Below are 15,889 nucleotides of genomic sequence, written 5' to 3'. Positions count from 1 at the left end.
TTGCTGGCTCATGGTCATCCTGTTGTCCCCCAGGACTCCCAGGTCCCTTTCCACAGAGCTGCTCTCCAGCAGGTCAGCCCCTAACCTGTACTGATGCGTGGGGTTATTCCGCCCCAGGTGCAGTACCCTACACTTGCCTTTGTTGAATTTCATGAGGTTCCTCTCTGCCCAACTCTCCAGCCTGTCCAGGTCACGCTGAATGGCAGCGCAGCCTTCCGGTGTGCCCGCCACTCCTCCCAGTTTTGTGTCATCGGCAAACTTGCTGAGGGCACACTCTATCCCTTCATCCAGGTCATCAATGAATATATTGAACAGGACTGATCAATCAGCTTGTTAGAGAATCATATGAATGGTGGAGGAGGAGGCAGTAAGACAGTAAGCAAGGACAATAAGTAAGGATTGCCTGTCCTTGAGCCATTCCATAGAAGAGGCATGTGGTTTTGTGAATGGATTAGCAATAAACCTTGAAATGTGTTATGTGTTAATTTGCTGTATATATATAGGCAACATTTTATGTTTTATCATCAAATTATAATCAGATCAGCATTTCTAAAGTAATTAGTGAAGTCAAACTGTATTAACACCAAAAACTTTAATATATTCATAAGATGCATTATGTGGCCTTAATGTTGAAATAATAGAAATAAAACTAATAGAACAAGGTATTTCAAGCCTGTTATGATGTACAATACCACATATACACAATAGTATATAAAAGTTGATAAAAGGATGTTTGAGATTTTGTTTTTGAGAGTTCTTTTCTCAATTGGTTACTAGGAGATAAAAAAATCAGCAAAGGAATGGGTGTTTTTGTAGGTGTTTTGTTTGTCAACTGTTTTAGTTTAGTACTGAGTACTGATATCAGAAGATAGTTAATCCATGATATGATCTCTAAATATCCTGGCTGTGGTTTCACTATCAGGAACTCTTCTACTGCAAGTGATTCCATTGATTTCAAGTAGCCAAAGTTATTCACATCACAGAACATGTTTGTATATTCAGATAAATACTTCTTTCCCATTTCATGAAGAACATGAAGACACACTCCTCCACAAAGGGAGGGAGAAAGCAAGGAGAGGAACTAGGTCCTGATTCTCTTTTGAAAAGCTGTTGGTGCTTTGGATCTCTATCTGTAGCTCTACAGTTTCCGTGAAGGAGAACAGAAAGTTTAATGAGGCTAAGAGTCAGCTGAGATGGTGCATAAAACTGGTGTGTGTGTGTGTAGCATTTTGGTTTGTTAGTTGTTTTACACTTTGGTGTGGTTTTTTGATTTGTTGTTGTTGATTTTGTCTTTTGGGGGGGTTGGGGGGAGTTGCTGGGGTTTTTGTTTGTTTTTGTTTTTTCCCTGTAGCAACTGCATTGTGAACAGGATTCTGCCTTCCTAATAATCTTTGAAACTCTTTATGGATTGCCAGAGCATGTTTCTCATCCCGGTTTTGATAGCAGTGTTCTTCAGGATATCAAGAAAGTGAAAAATAATCATGACAAAAAGAACAACATAACTAATCAAGCCTAGTTTTCAATGCATTTGTGTCCTTCGACCTATCCGTATTTCCACTGCAGTATCCTTGTCCCTCCCAACCACCAATTTTCACAAAATCTGTAGGAATCTAATTATCTCAGACATCTTCAGCTCTGTCAAATTTGGGTGAGTTCAGTCAGTGAGAGAGCAGTGCTGTTCACCTAGGAAAAAAATTAAAGTACTAGCTAAAAAATAGGGAGTTTTTTCAGACCTATTTATATTTGACTTCACTTATTAAAAGGAATTGCTTTTCTTTATCACAGAATTCTAGGAGAAAAATATATTAATTCAATATTTTTACAAACAGTAAAAGGATGGAATAGGTTCAAGTTCATATTAGTCTTAAATGCAAGATTGGATTTTGTATTTAAATATACATGTACAGTGTGAATTACATCTCTGTGAACAAAGGGTAATCCCAAATGTGTGAGAATGTTAATGTGTTCAAATAATGCTAACTCTGGATTTAAAGTGGTTAAAAAAAATAGAAATTTAAGTCACTCCACCTTCTTTTGTCACCCTTCTGCATCTATGAATTTTAACATATTTAATCACATCAAAAACCACAAGACAACTCTGATTTCTGAAGTCTAGAAGCTGTTATGCTAGTAGCATAATTAGCTTAAGAAACCTGTTGTTCATGATTAAGTTGGCTTCCAAAGTTGTAATATTAAATAACTAAGCTTTTTAAAAAATTATTTAGTGTATCGGAACTGTTGTAGTTCATTTTTAGGCATAGAAATTGAGATAATTCCACCCAGACTCATCTTGGTCTCTTTATTTCCTGTGAAGCAACTGTGTGTGCCGTCACTGAATGGGGAACAATAACAAAATTATTCTGAATTTTCCTTCTTTCCCACTCTCTCCCTTTAACTTAAAAGGGTTAAATTTAAAAAAAAAAGTTGTTTGTCCTAAATGTTCTTACTGAAATCCATTATGCATGAAAAGAGTCCGAGTCCATTTGCAAGACCTCTAAATGAACTCCATTCATTCTGTGCTTAGAAATGTCCATTCAGCCAGAAACAGACGCAATAGTTACAACCTCATTTATTTGGCACCAATACCAGCTTATTAAAAGTGAAGGGATTGTTATGAAAAAGTATAGTAATTTTTCTGTGCTAGTTATATAATTCTTTAATAAAATTCCTTTTTCTCAATAAAGTAATAGTTGCATATATGTTCTTTGCCCATAGTTGCAATGTAGTAGCATTGCATTCATCTAAAATTCTTAAACATTCGTGAAGATTTTGAAATAGCTATTTTGAAAATGTAAGTTAATCTAGCTTGACTTATTTTGATGTAAAACAAGTTATAGGGATATTATTTCTAGATGACTCAGAAATTAAGCTAGTTATTAATAATAATAAGTGGCTATGGAGAAAGAGTTTTAAAGTTTTGTCTTTTAAAACATCAAAATTTTGTTTACATTTGGAAGGTAAATACTTATGATACACATGTCAAAATTGTAGGAATATAGTATTATAATTTCATCACTCTAAAATCCAGGAAGTTAAATCAAGAATTCAATACTCCACATTTTGTAGGTCATGAACATAAAGTGGGGCTTGTCCCATTGTGATCAGCAGAATGACATGATCCTCAGGCGTACGTGTGTGATATCAGACCATATTATATGACTTGAAGTGTTGAGCAACATCACAGAGGTATCACTGACTTCCCTTCTAAGATTGGGAATGAACAAAAATGGTAAGTGTTTAGGAGAACCTGGCTTGCCTTACATGGAAGTAGGACTTTTGTAAGTTCTTGTTCTTCGATGTGTTGTTACGATGTGTGTGAGAAAGTCATGCAGACTCCCATGGGCGTTCACTCTCAAGTTCAGATCTGGGAGGTTCTAAGGATGAGTCTAAGGTAACTGTGTGTGTTTTCCTTTGTTTCCTTTTTCTGTCAGTCTGAGTGGCCATATACATTTGTTAATTTCAAAACATGCAGATAGTGTTTGATGTAGAAATAAATATTATGTTTGGAGGGAAAGAGAAAGTTAACAGCAGATACAAATTTCACTTTATATTATTCTTTGACCTGGAGTCCTTTATTTATTTAGATTCAGCAGTGGCTGAAGACCCTGTTGCTGTTGACTGTCATGACTGCGCAGGGCTCTTCTGAAGTTAGTGACGTAGCCATTTGCATGATGACTACTGTTTATAGCAGGAGGGCCTTTAAGTACTAATCATCATCTTAGAAGGCGGCTTTGGTAGCTGACTGGAACTGACTGAGCATTTCTTCCAACAAACTGTAGAAAATACTGTTTGTGGGAAGTGTGTGAGTGAGGGTGAATGGGTGAGGGGCTCATGGCAGGAAAAACAACTAACAGGAAAGGGTAAGTAGAAACATCATCCTCCTTGCTCTCAACTAGTTCTTTATCTGACAGTCCTCCTGCTGGTTGCTTTTCCTGCTGAGTCTCCTCCTCCTTCCGTCCCCTTGACATGCAAAATACACATCCAGTGAATAACTACACAATGAGAGTTCAGTACTTTGTTGCTGAAACTCCCTGTATGCCCGTTCTGTAACTCTTGTGTAGAATTCCATTGTTTTGGTTAGTGCTGAGCTTGACATTATGTGAATTGCACCTGCGGTATGGCCCGGTCTGGGGTTGTACAATGCAATAATAACTTGAAGCTACCAGGAGTTCAACAGATTAAAGGATTCAGAATATGTTTTCTGCATAGTAAATTGCTTTTTATGTTATATTTTATTTCTTATTGTTAATATTTTCATCTGTAAATGTTCTGCTCCTATATGAAAATTAAATGCCATGTACTAATTTTCCATAAAGTATGTGTTTTCTCTTTGATGGTCTTCAGCCTGACTTCTGAAAGCACTTCTTTACAGTTAAATGCTGTTGATATTTGATTTTGATAGAGTTATTTCTGATCAGTGTCAACATTCTAGTACTTTATGTATTTTTCCAGCCTAGAAATCTGTCAATTCCCATTTCTTTCTTTCTTTTTCTATTAGGAAATGAAAATTGAATAGGAAGGTTCCGTGACAACATTAAAAAAAAAAAAAGGAAAAAAATTAAAAAGAATAAAAGAATGATAAAATATGTCCCTCATAATTCACCGCTGACAATTCACTTCTGATTTTGTTTGTTTAGGTACTTCCCATCAAGGTGGCTATTCCCATGATGCTGTGGTCCATGCATTACAAAAATGTGGCATTCGTCATATTGACACAGCAAAAAGATATGGCTGTGAATCTCTCCTCCAAAAAGCCATCAAAGAGAGTGGTGTGAAGCGGGAGGACCTCTGGATAACTACCAAACTGTGGCATAGTGATTATGGCTATGAGAACACAAAGAAAGCCTGCTTGGAGTCATGTGAAAGACTTGGTGTTGAATACCTTGGTATGAATCTTTACATATAGCTCATTTATTGCACCTTCCATGTGAGTATTTGCAAAGATGAATGAATTCCTGAAAAAAATGATGTAGCACAGATAGATCACAGAAACCAAATTCTGCCTTTATTTACACATTTGCAGGTTTCTTGTTCTGTTTGTTCTCTAGGAAGTTCAGATGCATATATTTGGGAGCACAGAATTTTTCCTTGTTGCAAATGTTTTAAAACAGATCAAGGTATGTGTTGTAAAGGTACATTTCATTGTTAAATTGATTTGAGGATTCACTACATGAGTTTTAGGTATTTTGCTAAAAACACCCAAAACCTATGAAAAAAGGATTCACAAACTTTACAATAATTTATTGGTAACAGGGCAACAAAAATGCCTAATGTCTTGTGTGGTCTGTTGAGTCTCAAGGAATGGGAGTCCTTACTTTGTAGGTCTATTAACGTTTAAAAATTCTGAATAACTGCCTTTGGTTTGATCTGTCTGATGCATTATACTTTGGGGAAAATGTTAGCACTATCTAGAAGACTTTAGAGGACTAAATCTAACTAACACTGAATTAGACTTACGCACTTTCAAACTTATCTTGATCATAAAATTCTTGTAGTCAAAGACATGATATTGTTACTCCCTTATTAGACAGGCAAAGAGCTGCAATAATGATGCCAATTAATTCTTTGCAACAGGTCATAGGAGAGGAGGTACCTGATAAAAATAAACATTTTTTTTAAAAATGCTTTTGCTGCTTCTTCCTTAGCTGGAGCAATGAAAAGAAAGTGGAGGTAGAGGAAGATGAGTTTAAAGTAATAATCTAAAATAATGACACTGGTGGAGATAGTGTTCATGCTGATAATCAAGGAATAATTGACCTAACCGTCAGATATTATCTGTCAGTGTCCTGAAAACCCTCATTTTGCTTCTCTTTCCTCACCCTGTCCCCCTGTTACCAGTGAATAAACTTTAATGAGGAAGTGAATAGCTTTTGTGAAGTACAGATTTTACAGAACTAATGGCATATAATATTAACAGCAGCTGCGTGCTGTATTCACTGGCTTTTTTGCTTGGGTACACTGCAAGTTGAAGGGGAAAAAACCTGTATCCATTAAAGACTGAGATATTTGTATGCACGTCTTTGACTCCATGCTTTATGGAAATGTATTGCTTAACTTCCTGCACAGGTACAGAATAATGCAAAATGAATTAAAATCTCTTGTCTATCCCATGCAAATACAGGTCACTGCAAGGAGACTTTCATAAACAAAGTTTCAAGCCCTGAATTTCTCCTCTAAATTAAGAAATAACATGTTTCCTCCTCTCTACTTTCTGCTTGTTATGTTTTGTGTTTGCTTTCTTTTTTCTTGTGCTTGCTATGGCACTGGTGCTGAATGTCGATGAGATGGAAACTTGACTCACTTCCAGGAAATCATTTTCTGTGATTCCTTTTAGTACTGTAATTTGCTTTTATTTTCTTAGGTAGTAGACTGGTAAAGTAGGTGCTCACACAAATACTCAGTTTACATATTGCTGCTAAGCAGAAATATGTGAAACAAGACAAAAATATCTGAGAGCAAGGAATGCACAAATACTGTCACCATGTGAGTGAATCCTTGGACTGGCATAAACAGAATTTCAGTTTGTCAGATATGTTCAGCTCTGAGACTTCTTTTGCTCGTATTAGTAAGACAAATTACGGAGTATTACAACTGCCTGTGCAATTTGCCTCCATACCAGTCATACCAGTTTCCTCTCCCCCCCCGCCCCCTTTTTTTTTTAATACCCTCACCCATCTTCCCTCCTTCCTCACCTTTCTTTCACTGATACGGAGATGTCTCAAAAATGTATAAAGCACTTCCTGAAACCACCACTTAGTCTGACATAGTGACCTAAATCAATGCTGGCTTCAGTTTGCTTTAACTTGACAATTTGTAAACTCTGACGGCTTAGGAAATACTTCATGTGCAATTCACTGATCAGTCAGTGAGGATGGTGACCTCCACAAGAAGGATGGGATGGCAAATGGAGTAACGGTTTTGGCTGCTTGAGTTTAATCTCTGTTGGATCAACTCCACAGACCATTTTTGTTAAACACAGTGTGATCTGCACTCAAGTGAAAGAGATAAGGTTGAGTTCTATATTTAGTGCTATATACGCTGGTGAAGTAGACCCTTAGAAAGAGGTACAGTACATGGTGTGTTTCATGGGGTTCATAGAAAGCATCATGCTTTAGGGAGTCCTTTACCTCCTGTCTGAAAGCACCCAGCTGGAAGGATTTTTAAGCAAAAAGTGGCAATGTCTCGAAACATGAACTTTTCAAGTGTTTTAACAATGCTTAGCTTTTTGATGGAAATTCTGAAGGTTATCACAAGTCTAACAAAAGTAAATGGAATGCAGAAGATGGGTTTGAAAATAATGGTTATAAGCTTGTAAAACTAAGCTTAGATATCCTAGCTCTGTTTTCATTCATACCTGCATTTTATGTCCCTTTTCTGCTGGCCAGTGTATACCACAGACGGGACATGAAATCCATGACAAGAAAAGATCTGGTAATAACAGGGTAATTTGTGTCCAGGCTTATTTAGGAAAGTAACTTCTTTAGTTACAAGCATGTGTTAAAGCTGGCAGTTTTTCTGTGAAATAGGAATGTGAAATAAAGGTACATGAAATGTGACTAAATCAGACTTTCCTGATTTCATTATATGATATTAACCAAATTGGTGCTGATTTGACGCATTTCTGTAAGATACATGGTTCATATAGAAAATGAAATATATCTGTGAAGTTATATATATATATTATATATATAATATATCTGTGAAGTTAGATCTTTAAGTTGGAGGGAAAGTTAGTCATTCAGAAGACTGCAAAAAGAAAAAGCTGTAGGAGCCTTGGCAGTTAAATGTACAGCTAAGCTCTTTGTTCCAAGCAGGGTCCTGTTAATTTTCTTGAGGAACCTTGGCTACACAGTCCATCCATGCAGACTGAATTAGAGACTTGGGAAATAATCTAACAAGAATTGATAAATCTGTGCCTTAGCAGTATATAGAATGCCAGCTGTTGAAACAGATGAACTGCTGAAAGCAGTTGCAGCTTTTCAACAGAAAGTGTTCCGTATAAAACACTGTTATGAAACCTTTTTGATAAACACGTTTTGGGCAAATGGTATTAGAAGAGCAGTGTTCCAGGGTTTTTATTTGAATCAGTAGATTATATATCCATGAGAAGCTGGAAATTTGTATTATTTGTGGCCAGTGGTTGTAACAGATATTTTGTTCCTTGCATTTTCTAAATGTGGTCCTCAACTAGCAGTCACAGTAAACCAATATGAAATGGCAGCAAATCTTACAGGTTTGGCAGTAGCAGAATACATTCCTTGGGATTTGGATCAAACTTCCAAAGTAACTTGTTCTTGAATGTGATTTGTGGGTTACCAAATTCATGAACAATTTTATTTTCCTTTTGACTGTTCAGAGTCTGTCACGTTCAGGGAAATTTAACCTATCACAAATCCCCAGCTGGAGTTGAACAAATGTTCTATCAGCATGTTCAGTGTAGTAGATAAATCACATAAATGATGACAATACACCCCGTTCAGATTGTGTATGAATTCAGAACAGTTTGGAGGTTGTTTCACATTGATCCTTGTTCCAATAGAAAAACAACAACAACAAAAAAAGATTGGGCAGGAGAGAAAAATACATCATGTACATACTAAGTGCAGTGACGATTGAGAAAAGCAGGGAAAATACAATCATTGCATTAAGATAACTGTGCTAAACGTTGAAAAAAATATACTTTTGCTTTTAGGTTTGATATGAGCCAGGGCTTGTTCTTCAGAACTAGGTTTGTTATAGTGAATTTTGACCTTTTTTAATATTGTATTAGGGATTTAAATAGAATTGCAAACCTTTATTTTCATGACAACATGCTGCTGGCTTTTAAATGTGTAAAATGTCCCTGTACTTTTGAGTTAAGAGGAATTGTGTTGATTGTAGGTGCTGCAACCACTAAGAAGGAATAAGCCACTCTGTTTTAAATGTCTGTGTGAAAGCAGTTCACATGTTAATTTTAGTTTTCCTGCAGCACTGGGTTTTGACATTTGAATGAACTTTAGGCCCTCACCACTGCACCACTACAGCTTGACTGTCTGTAAAGGATGCTGCAAAAGCTGGTAAATACAAAATTTGATTGTGAATGTTTCAAGATTTACCTACTTTCTCAAGTGCATCCTGATACTGTGAATCATTGTGGGTGTTCTTATTTTGAGTTAAGATTATTTTAAAAAAAATACGGTTGGAAGACATATCAAAGTATTGATTAATCTATCCCACACTACAAGGCATAACCACATCATTTTCGACAGATAAAAATGTAGTCTGTTCTTAAAAACCTCCAGTGATAGTTACACACTTCTTGATTACTGGAACCTTAAGCTATTTTGATAAATAATTTGAAACTAATTTCTTGCATCCAAAATGAAAATAAGAGTTTGTGTTCGTGTAATCCCCCAGGAGGGGAAATATTTTAAGCAAAAGAAAGTGTGTGGGTGTAGGTGTGAATGTGTGTACGAATGAAGTTGAAATTGTAGACCTTGTTTTGTGAGGTACTTACTGTTTTTATTGGCCTACAGGTTATTATGGAAAGTTTTCTAACAGATGCAGCAGAAGTAATAAAATGAACTATGCTTAGTTTATTTAAATAGAGTGGCAGCTCCATTGCTCATTGCAAGGTACATTGTATTCCTTCCGCTTCTAGCTGTGCTGGGGTGGTTTCTGCATGACTGACAGAAAGACCGTTCTACTCTATCTCTGAGATAAGGTACCTTTGCCCCACATCTTTTGCGAAAACTTCTTGCAATGAGGAGGACTGTACTTTGTGATTTTTTTTTTTTATTTCAACAAAAAGCCTAAATTAAAATAAACATAATAGGATGATATGGACATCACATACCTGATAACATCACCTTTCTAAAATAAAGGACCGACAGCTAATCATGTATGCATTGAAGAGGTCTCAGACACTAATATATGGAAGGGTGATGTACTGCATCTTTTAAATATCCAAGGCCAGAGATCTTTCAGTTACCAAATCTGTTAAAAGTCATTCTTCTGAGAGTGCTTCAATTTCTTGGGCTGAGTACAAAGCATCTTTGTATGTGGAAATCCATGGTGTAGCTATTTCTGTGAACATTTGCAAACTGTGATGTCTAACTGAATATTCAGGCTTTTGGAAACGTAGCTTTTGGTGAAATTTTGCTGAAGTTAATGATTATTTTTTGTTGGTGCTCTACAATATGTTTCTGCATAGTTAAGCAGTTCTTACTAGTCTGATTTGGAGAACATAACAAGCAGCAATTAAAGATATGTAATTCTTTAATTTTTACATGAAGTAGGCATCAGATACCAGTAACTTACACCTACTTGTATATGATAATTTGCTTTATCCAAGCAAAAATTTTAAATTAAAACATGGTAGTCTCTATGCAGTAAATACTGCCAATGGCACATGTAATTTTGGATCAAAATGAACACTTGATATTAGCAATTCCTAAAGCTAATCCTTGGGATTGTGTCTAACCTAAGTCAGTGGAAATTTTAAGAGACTTTATTGGCAACAGAATTAGAGTAGTCCTAAGTTTTGAACATACCCTTACCAAATACTTTAATCAAGATCCCAATATTAGTTTTCACTTAAATGTCACAGAAATTGGTATTTATTCCAATACCATATCTTGGTATTTATTCTTAGTAAATACAACTTCTTACTTCAGAGCAATTAGAGAAGAAGTAATTATTCGCAGATCAGTGATGAACAAGACTACATGTGGTTTTTTACTCTTTGCTAAATTGGGAGTTGATTTTATGTATATAAGGGCAAAGAATGAGCAACTTTCTCTTTAAATGTGACATAAATCCAGATGCTGCAAATCATTATAGATGAGTGATACTTGCTTGTCTGAACAATTGTGTTTAAAAGTCTAATGGGTTATTGATATCAGAAAGTACAAATTTAGCTCATGATTTTTGTGATACACCCAAAATATTTTTTCCTCGATACATCTGTAATGTATCTTACTGTACAAAATTCTGTACTGTTCTAATTAGATTCTTAGTGTAAGCAAAATACTCTCTTTAACAGTGTTGCAATGACGTACCCAAATGGGAACTGGTGCATTGTAGTGAATTTCATGTTACCTTTTCCTGTTAAATCAAGGTTGAATTTGTATTTATAGAGGTGGAAAGCTAATATACCAGCCCAGTGGTATAGTAATCATTAGTGCAGTCCTTAAATGTGAATAAAAAAAATACGGTAGAGGAGCTGTATTGTCACAAAGAGGTGCTGTAAATGCATGGTGTGGTAAGAACAAAAATCTCTGCTCACTGCAAACGAGTCTATTTTTTTATTTCTTAACTCTGTATTTGAACTCTGAGAAAAGGAATATTATAAAGCACAAAGACAATGATGCACATCTCAGTCATGCATTTATTTCCTTTTCCTGTTTTGTGTCAGACTAATGTATAAGGCAGAGACCAAAACCTCTTTGACTGGGATGCCTGCAGTTGTTTAATCTGCAGTTAGGATTTAAATAGAAATGTAATTGTTTTCAAAGTATCTCTTAAGTTTTGCCTTCAGAATGTCTAGGAGTGTCTACAAACTTATAAAGCAGTAATAGATCCTATAATTTCTGAAATGTAAGTAATCTGATTTGGAACTCTAAGTCCAATATATGTAAATTTCTCATTTTTAATTTATGTTGGAAATGCTTCCTTTTTGAGTAGAAGGATAGTCTTCTCTTGCATGGAGACATCACAAAAAAATTTCCTGAGACAGCCAGTTTCAATAGCTGCTTGGATAATTTCATCAGCAGTAAATCTTAATTGTGTTTGAAATTGTGCTAACATTTAATAAAATGTAGTAAAGCATAATTTTGTTCCCTTAAAATAATATTTTAAAAATGCTTTAAAAAAATCACAAATGCTGCCACAAAATTATAGCAAAAAATGCATAAAAGAACGTGATGTAATTTCCAGCAGAAATTCATAAATGGAAGTATTATTTAGAAAGGAAAAAACCAGACCCACTGCTGAGGTTGTATAAAATACCTATAGAACTGCCAAACATATTTATCTTCAATAAACTTGAAGACTTCTAGCACTTCAGCAGTAGTCCAGTCTTAATTCCAGTGACCAAAATCCCTTTGATTTAAATGGGGCTTGTTATGTGTTGAAAGTTTTAAGTGCATATGTGACCATGAAATTCTGATTGCAGTGTCCTAAACTTGTGGCGCATGTGCAACTTCTGCTACCTTTAGTTGTTAATGAAATGTTGTAGATTTCGTTTGTTAAAATTAAATGGATGTAGACAGTAATGATCATGGAGTAGTAATTGTAACTATTTTGATGATAATATTTTAGGGGCCATTATGGAGGGAAAATGCTGTTTCACATGGTTTGATATATATATATTTTTGGACACTTTAATGAGTAGTCTGGTTCTGTTTCTTTTTTAGATCTTTATTTAATACACTGGCCTGATGCACACGTTCCGGGTAAAAGCAATCGAGAGGTCCGAGCTGAAACCTGGAGAGCAATGGAGGAGCTCTATGAGAAAGGTGATGTAATAATGAAAACCTATCTTGGCAGAAGGAATTATAGTGCATTTTGGGATTTGGGGAATTCATAGTGAGATGTTCAAAAACTTAATTTGAACTGGATGCTCATATTTCAGTGGGTGTGTGAGTTGTGTGAATCTCTTGAGCAATTGCAGCATTAGCATTTTGGTTAAGTTAAATAAGAGAGCTTTGTGTTGCTTGTAAATAATACATTGCCAAATTCTGCCCGTGAGATTAATGACGGTGTGCATGCTTTCTTGAGGAAATCTACAGATTACATGGAAATGTATATGCCACTATAGAACATCACCTTTGTAGTAGCCTCCTCTGTTTTAAGTATAAATCATGCCAAGTTTTACTTCCTTTAGATTTTTTTTTTTTAATTGCATGATGCCATTTTCAGTTTATCATATATTGTGGTACTTTATAGATCCATTTGTGTTTTAGAAAAGGTCAACAAAACAAAATGGCTAGGTGAGGAACAAATACTCAACTGCAGATTCTTTGGTACTAAATTTTGGGAAAAAAAGAATTCAAAGAAGAGAGCTATTCTCTCAAGTTCTGATAACTGTAAATTTGATTTTTGGTGCACTGCAAACTTCAGTTTACACTCATAGCAATAGGAAGAGTAGACTGCCCCAATCAAAATTTATCATGTAGATTTAAGGGGAGGATTTTGCTCCTGAGGTATGCAGCATTATTTGAAATAGTGTCATAAGAGAAGATCCTGTCATGCAGTTCTTGGGCAATGTGGACCACCTTGTTTTCAGCTTCAGAGAAGTTCTGCAGACAGGGAGAAGACTTATTGGATTAAGTAGTCTATCCGCTAACCCGGAGTTACTGAAATAGTGATTGTAGCAGGAGAGTTGTACAAAGGCAATTACAGGCTGTGTGCTGCTACCAGTTTTATCAGAGCAATAAATAAGCCTGTTCTTACACTTCAACCCTTCAGTTACTTTTGGTCTGCCTCTAGAAACACAGAAGTAAATTATCTTTGATACATCTTTTTGTTCTTGCTTTTTATATTAAGCATAAGGGAAGTTGCAAAAAGTGGTTTCTGCCATGTAAGGGATTACAACATTTAGTTTTTAAAGAAACACTACACCGATCTAATATTTCAAAGCATCAATGACTTTTAAGTCCAAAGATGGATTATTCAACACGGTACTTTATCTTTCCATTGAGAAATTATTTTTTTTTCTGATGAGTACTTAAGATACTGCATGTTGTTTATGCCTAGATTTGCCATCCTAATTTGCTACAAACAGGTTATATTTTCACCTTCTGTTATTATTCCTATTCTATTGGCTTTATTCTGCGTTTGCATGTGTGTTTGTGACCTTTCCTGTCTTACACAACTCTTTCTTTCTCTCTGTATCTTTCTAATGGGAAGGACTGTGAGCTATTCGGTGGTCTTCTAGTAAGACACAGGAAATACCATTGCTGGCCTCACAGGCAGAGGAAAAATTGCTTTTCTTTTTTGTTCCTATGCATGATACCTCTTTACAGACATCCCATGTTTTATTTATTATTTCTGCAATTGCATTTCTTAAAGAATTTTGTCAATTTGCATGTTGCTACCCTCAGTCTTTTTCTGAATTTAAGCATTCTGTAGACTCATGATTCATGTAGCTGAGCAGTAGTTTTCCAGCTCTGGTTGTCTAAATCACCTCCATTAGATCATCTACAGGGGAAGGAAAATTTAGTAGTCTGGTTGAATCAAGTGCCTTAGAACATTAACCTCCCCGTTTTTGCTTTAGGGGATACAGACTCTGGATGTCCTGGCCATAACTATGTGTTACTGAAATGACATGCAAATGTTAACCACTCTGGACATGGAAATGCAATGATTCCCGAGGAAAATGTTAAATAATTTGTTTGCATGGTTAACCACTAGACTTTTCCACTGAAGATTAAACACTTGCTGCATATCTTTATGTGACTTGCTATGTGTTATATGAGCCTCATGTTAGTCTTGGTATGGGATTTGGTCAAAATCCTTATCCGAGGGAAAAAAAAAATCATCTTCATTCATTGGAGGAAGAATTGTAAGTTCTATACTAAACAGGCAAGTTCTTTGTCTTCTCTGAATTTGACATTGGTTCAGGTAGTCATTGGTTCCTGTTTGCAATCCTGTAACTTTTTTTTTAGGAAATGTTTATTCTGGGGAAAAAAAAATAGTAGAAACTGAAATAGTAGAAACTGAAAGCTTCACATTTAAGGATTGACCATTTAAAAAATAATATGCTTCTGCAGTCAATTTATGAAGGAAATATTGTAATTATTCAACTTGCTAGTGGGTTTAGCAACTAGTTGTGTCCACATTGAAGAGTGAAAGTGCAGTGACAGTAAACACTGTTCTCTGTAGAAAATGAATTGGTATGTGTTATGGGACTGATAATCCATATCTATCTGCAAGAGACTTATGAGATAGTTAAAAGATCAATATTGACCCAAGTCTTTGGTCTGGCTGAAGTTAACAAGATTTTCTTTAATCAATTCTCTATATTCACAGATCATTTGAGTGTAGATATTTGAAAATCTCATTCTTTCAACTTCAATTTAAATCCAGGTTAATATTTATTCTGCAGAATTCCACTTACCTGGGGCAAGCAACATTTTAAAATAATGTTAATTATTAATAGGCTTTTTTATTGTTATTATTGATTGCCCTAGGAGGAGGGTAAATAAACTGTTAGTACCCAAGTCTTTAATGCAGATTTTTTTAAGATTGTGTTCAGTTTTAGTTTGGTCACAATGGTCACAAGTTGACACAAGAAAAATCCAAACTGCATCTCCCTTCATAGCTTTGAGAGAATTTTTTTAGGTCATGTCTACAAAGATAGATTCAGCCAGGTTCATCTGAGAGCCAGCACATAGCAGCTGAGATACAGGGCTGCAGTAGCACAACTTGCAGGGCTTCTAGCCTGAAGTATCTTCTCACCCAGCTAACTGAGGAGAGACCAGAGGTTCTGGGTCTGTGCCCCTGTCCAGGTCAGCATGCACTAATTTGTAAGACTCTGCCTTCTGATAATGAAAACTCTGTGTGACAGGTTAAAAAAAAAAAATAAATAAATCTGAGTTATTTGTAAAAATTTATTAAAATAAATATTTTAGGGAGCAGAAAACTTGCATTAAAAGTTAAACAAAACTTCTCAGATCCAATTTTAGTAAACTCCCAAGTACCTCTGGCTGTAGAAGAAATAGCAGGTTTATTGTTATTTGAATGCAGCATGTGCCAATGAAATTGGTGTGTAAACTGGTAGATGTGCATTCATGGAGATATGTGGGCATCCTTTTTTGACTGCATCCTGTTTTGACTGCTTAGTAGTGCTTCCTATATATACTCTTAATGAAGGTTTGGAGTTGAGCTGTAACACCAGAATATTCTC

General features: G+C 35.6%; 1 protein-coding gene across 4 annotated transcripts in view; it reads left to right on the top strand.

The window, feature by feature from the left end:
• Positions 1-3,209: 3,209 nt before the first annotated feature.
• LOC104256407 (uncharacterized oxidoreductase ZK1290.5-like) overlaps positions 3,210-15,889 on the top strand; it is a 39,574-nt gene continuing 26,894 nt past the window's right edge. For all 4 annotated transcript variants that reach the window (XM_059822116.1, XM_059822117.1, XM_059822119.1 and 1 more), the window contains exons 1-3: positions 3,210-3,229; positions 4,638-4,886; positions 12,396-12,497. In XM_059822116.1, coding sequence (XP_059678099.1) covers positions 3,217-3,229; positions 4,638-4,886; positions 12,396-12,497 — 364 coding nt within the window. In that variant the 5' untranslated portion in view covers positions 3,210-3,216. The remainder of the gene's footprint in view (positions 3,230-4,637; positions 4,887-12,395; positions 12,498-15,889) is intronic.

This window comes from Gavia stellata, chromosome 10, assembly GCF_030936135.1.
Source record: "Gavia stellata isolate bGavSte3 chromosome 10, bGavSte3.hap2, whole genome shotgun sequence".
Classification (NCBI taxonomy): Eukaryota; Metazoa; Chordata; class Aves; order Gaviiformes; family Gaviidae; genus Gavia; species Gavia stellata.
Note: the sequence above shows the minus strand (reverse complement) of the source record. Positions and strands in the feature narration are given on the sequence as shown.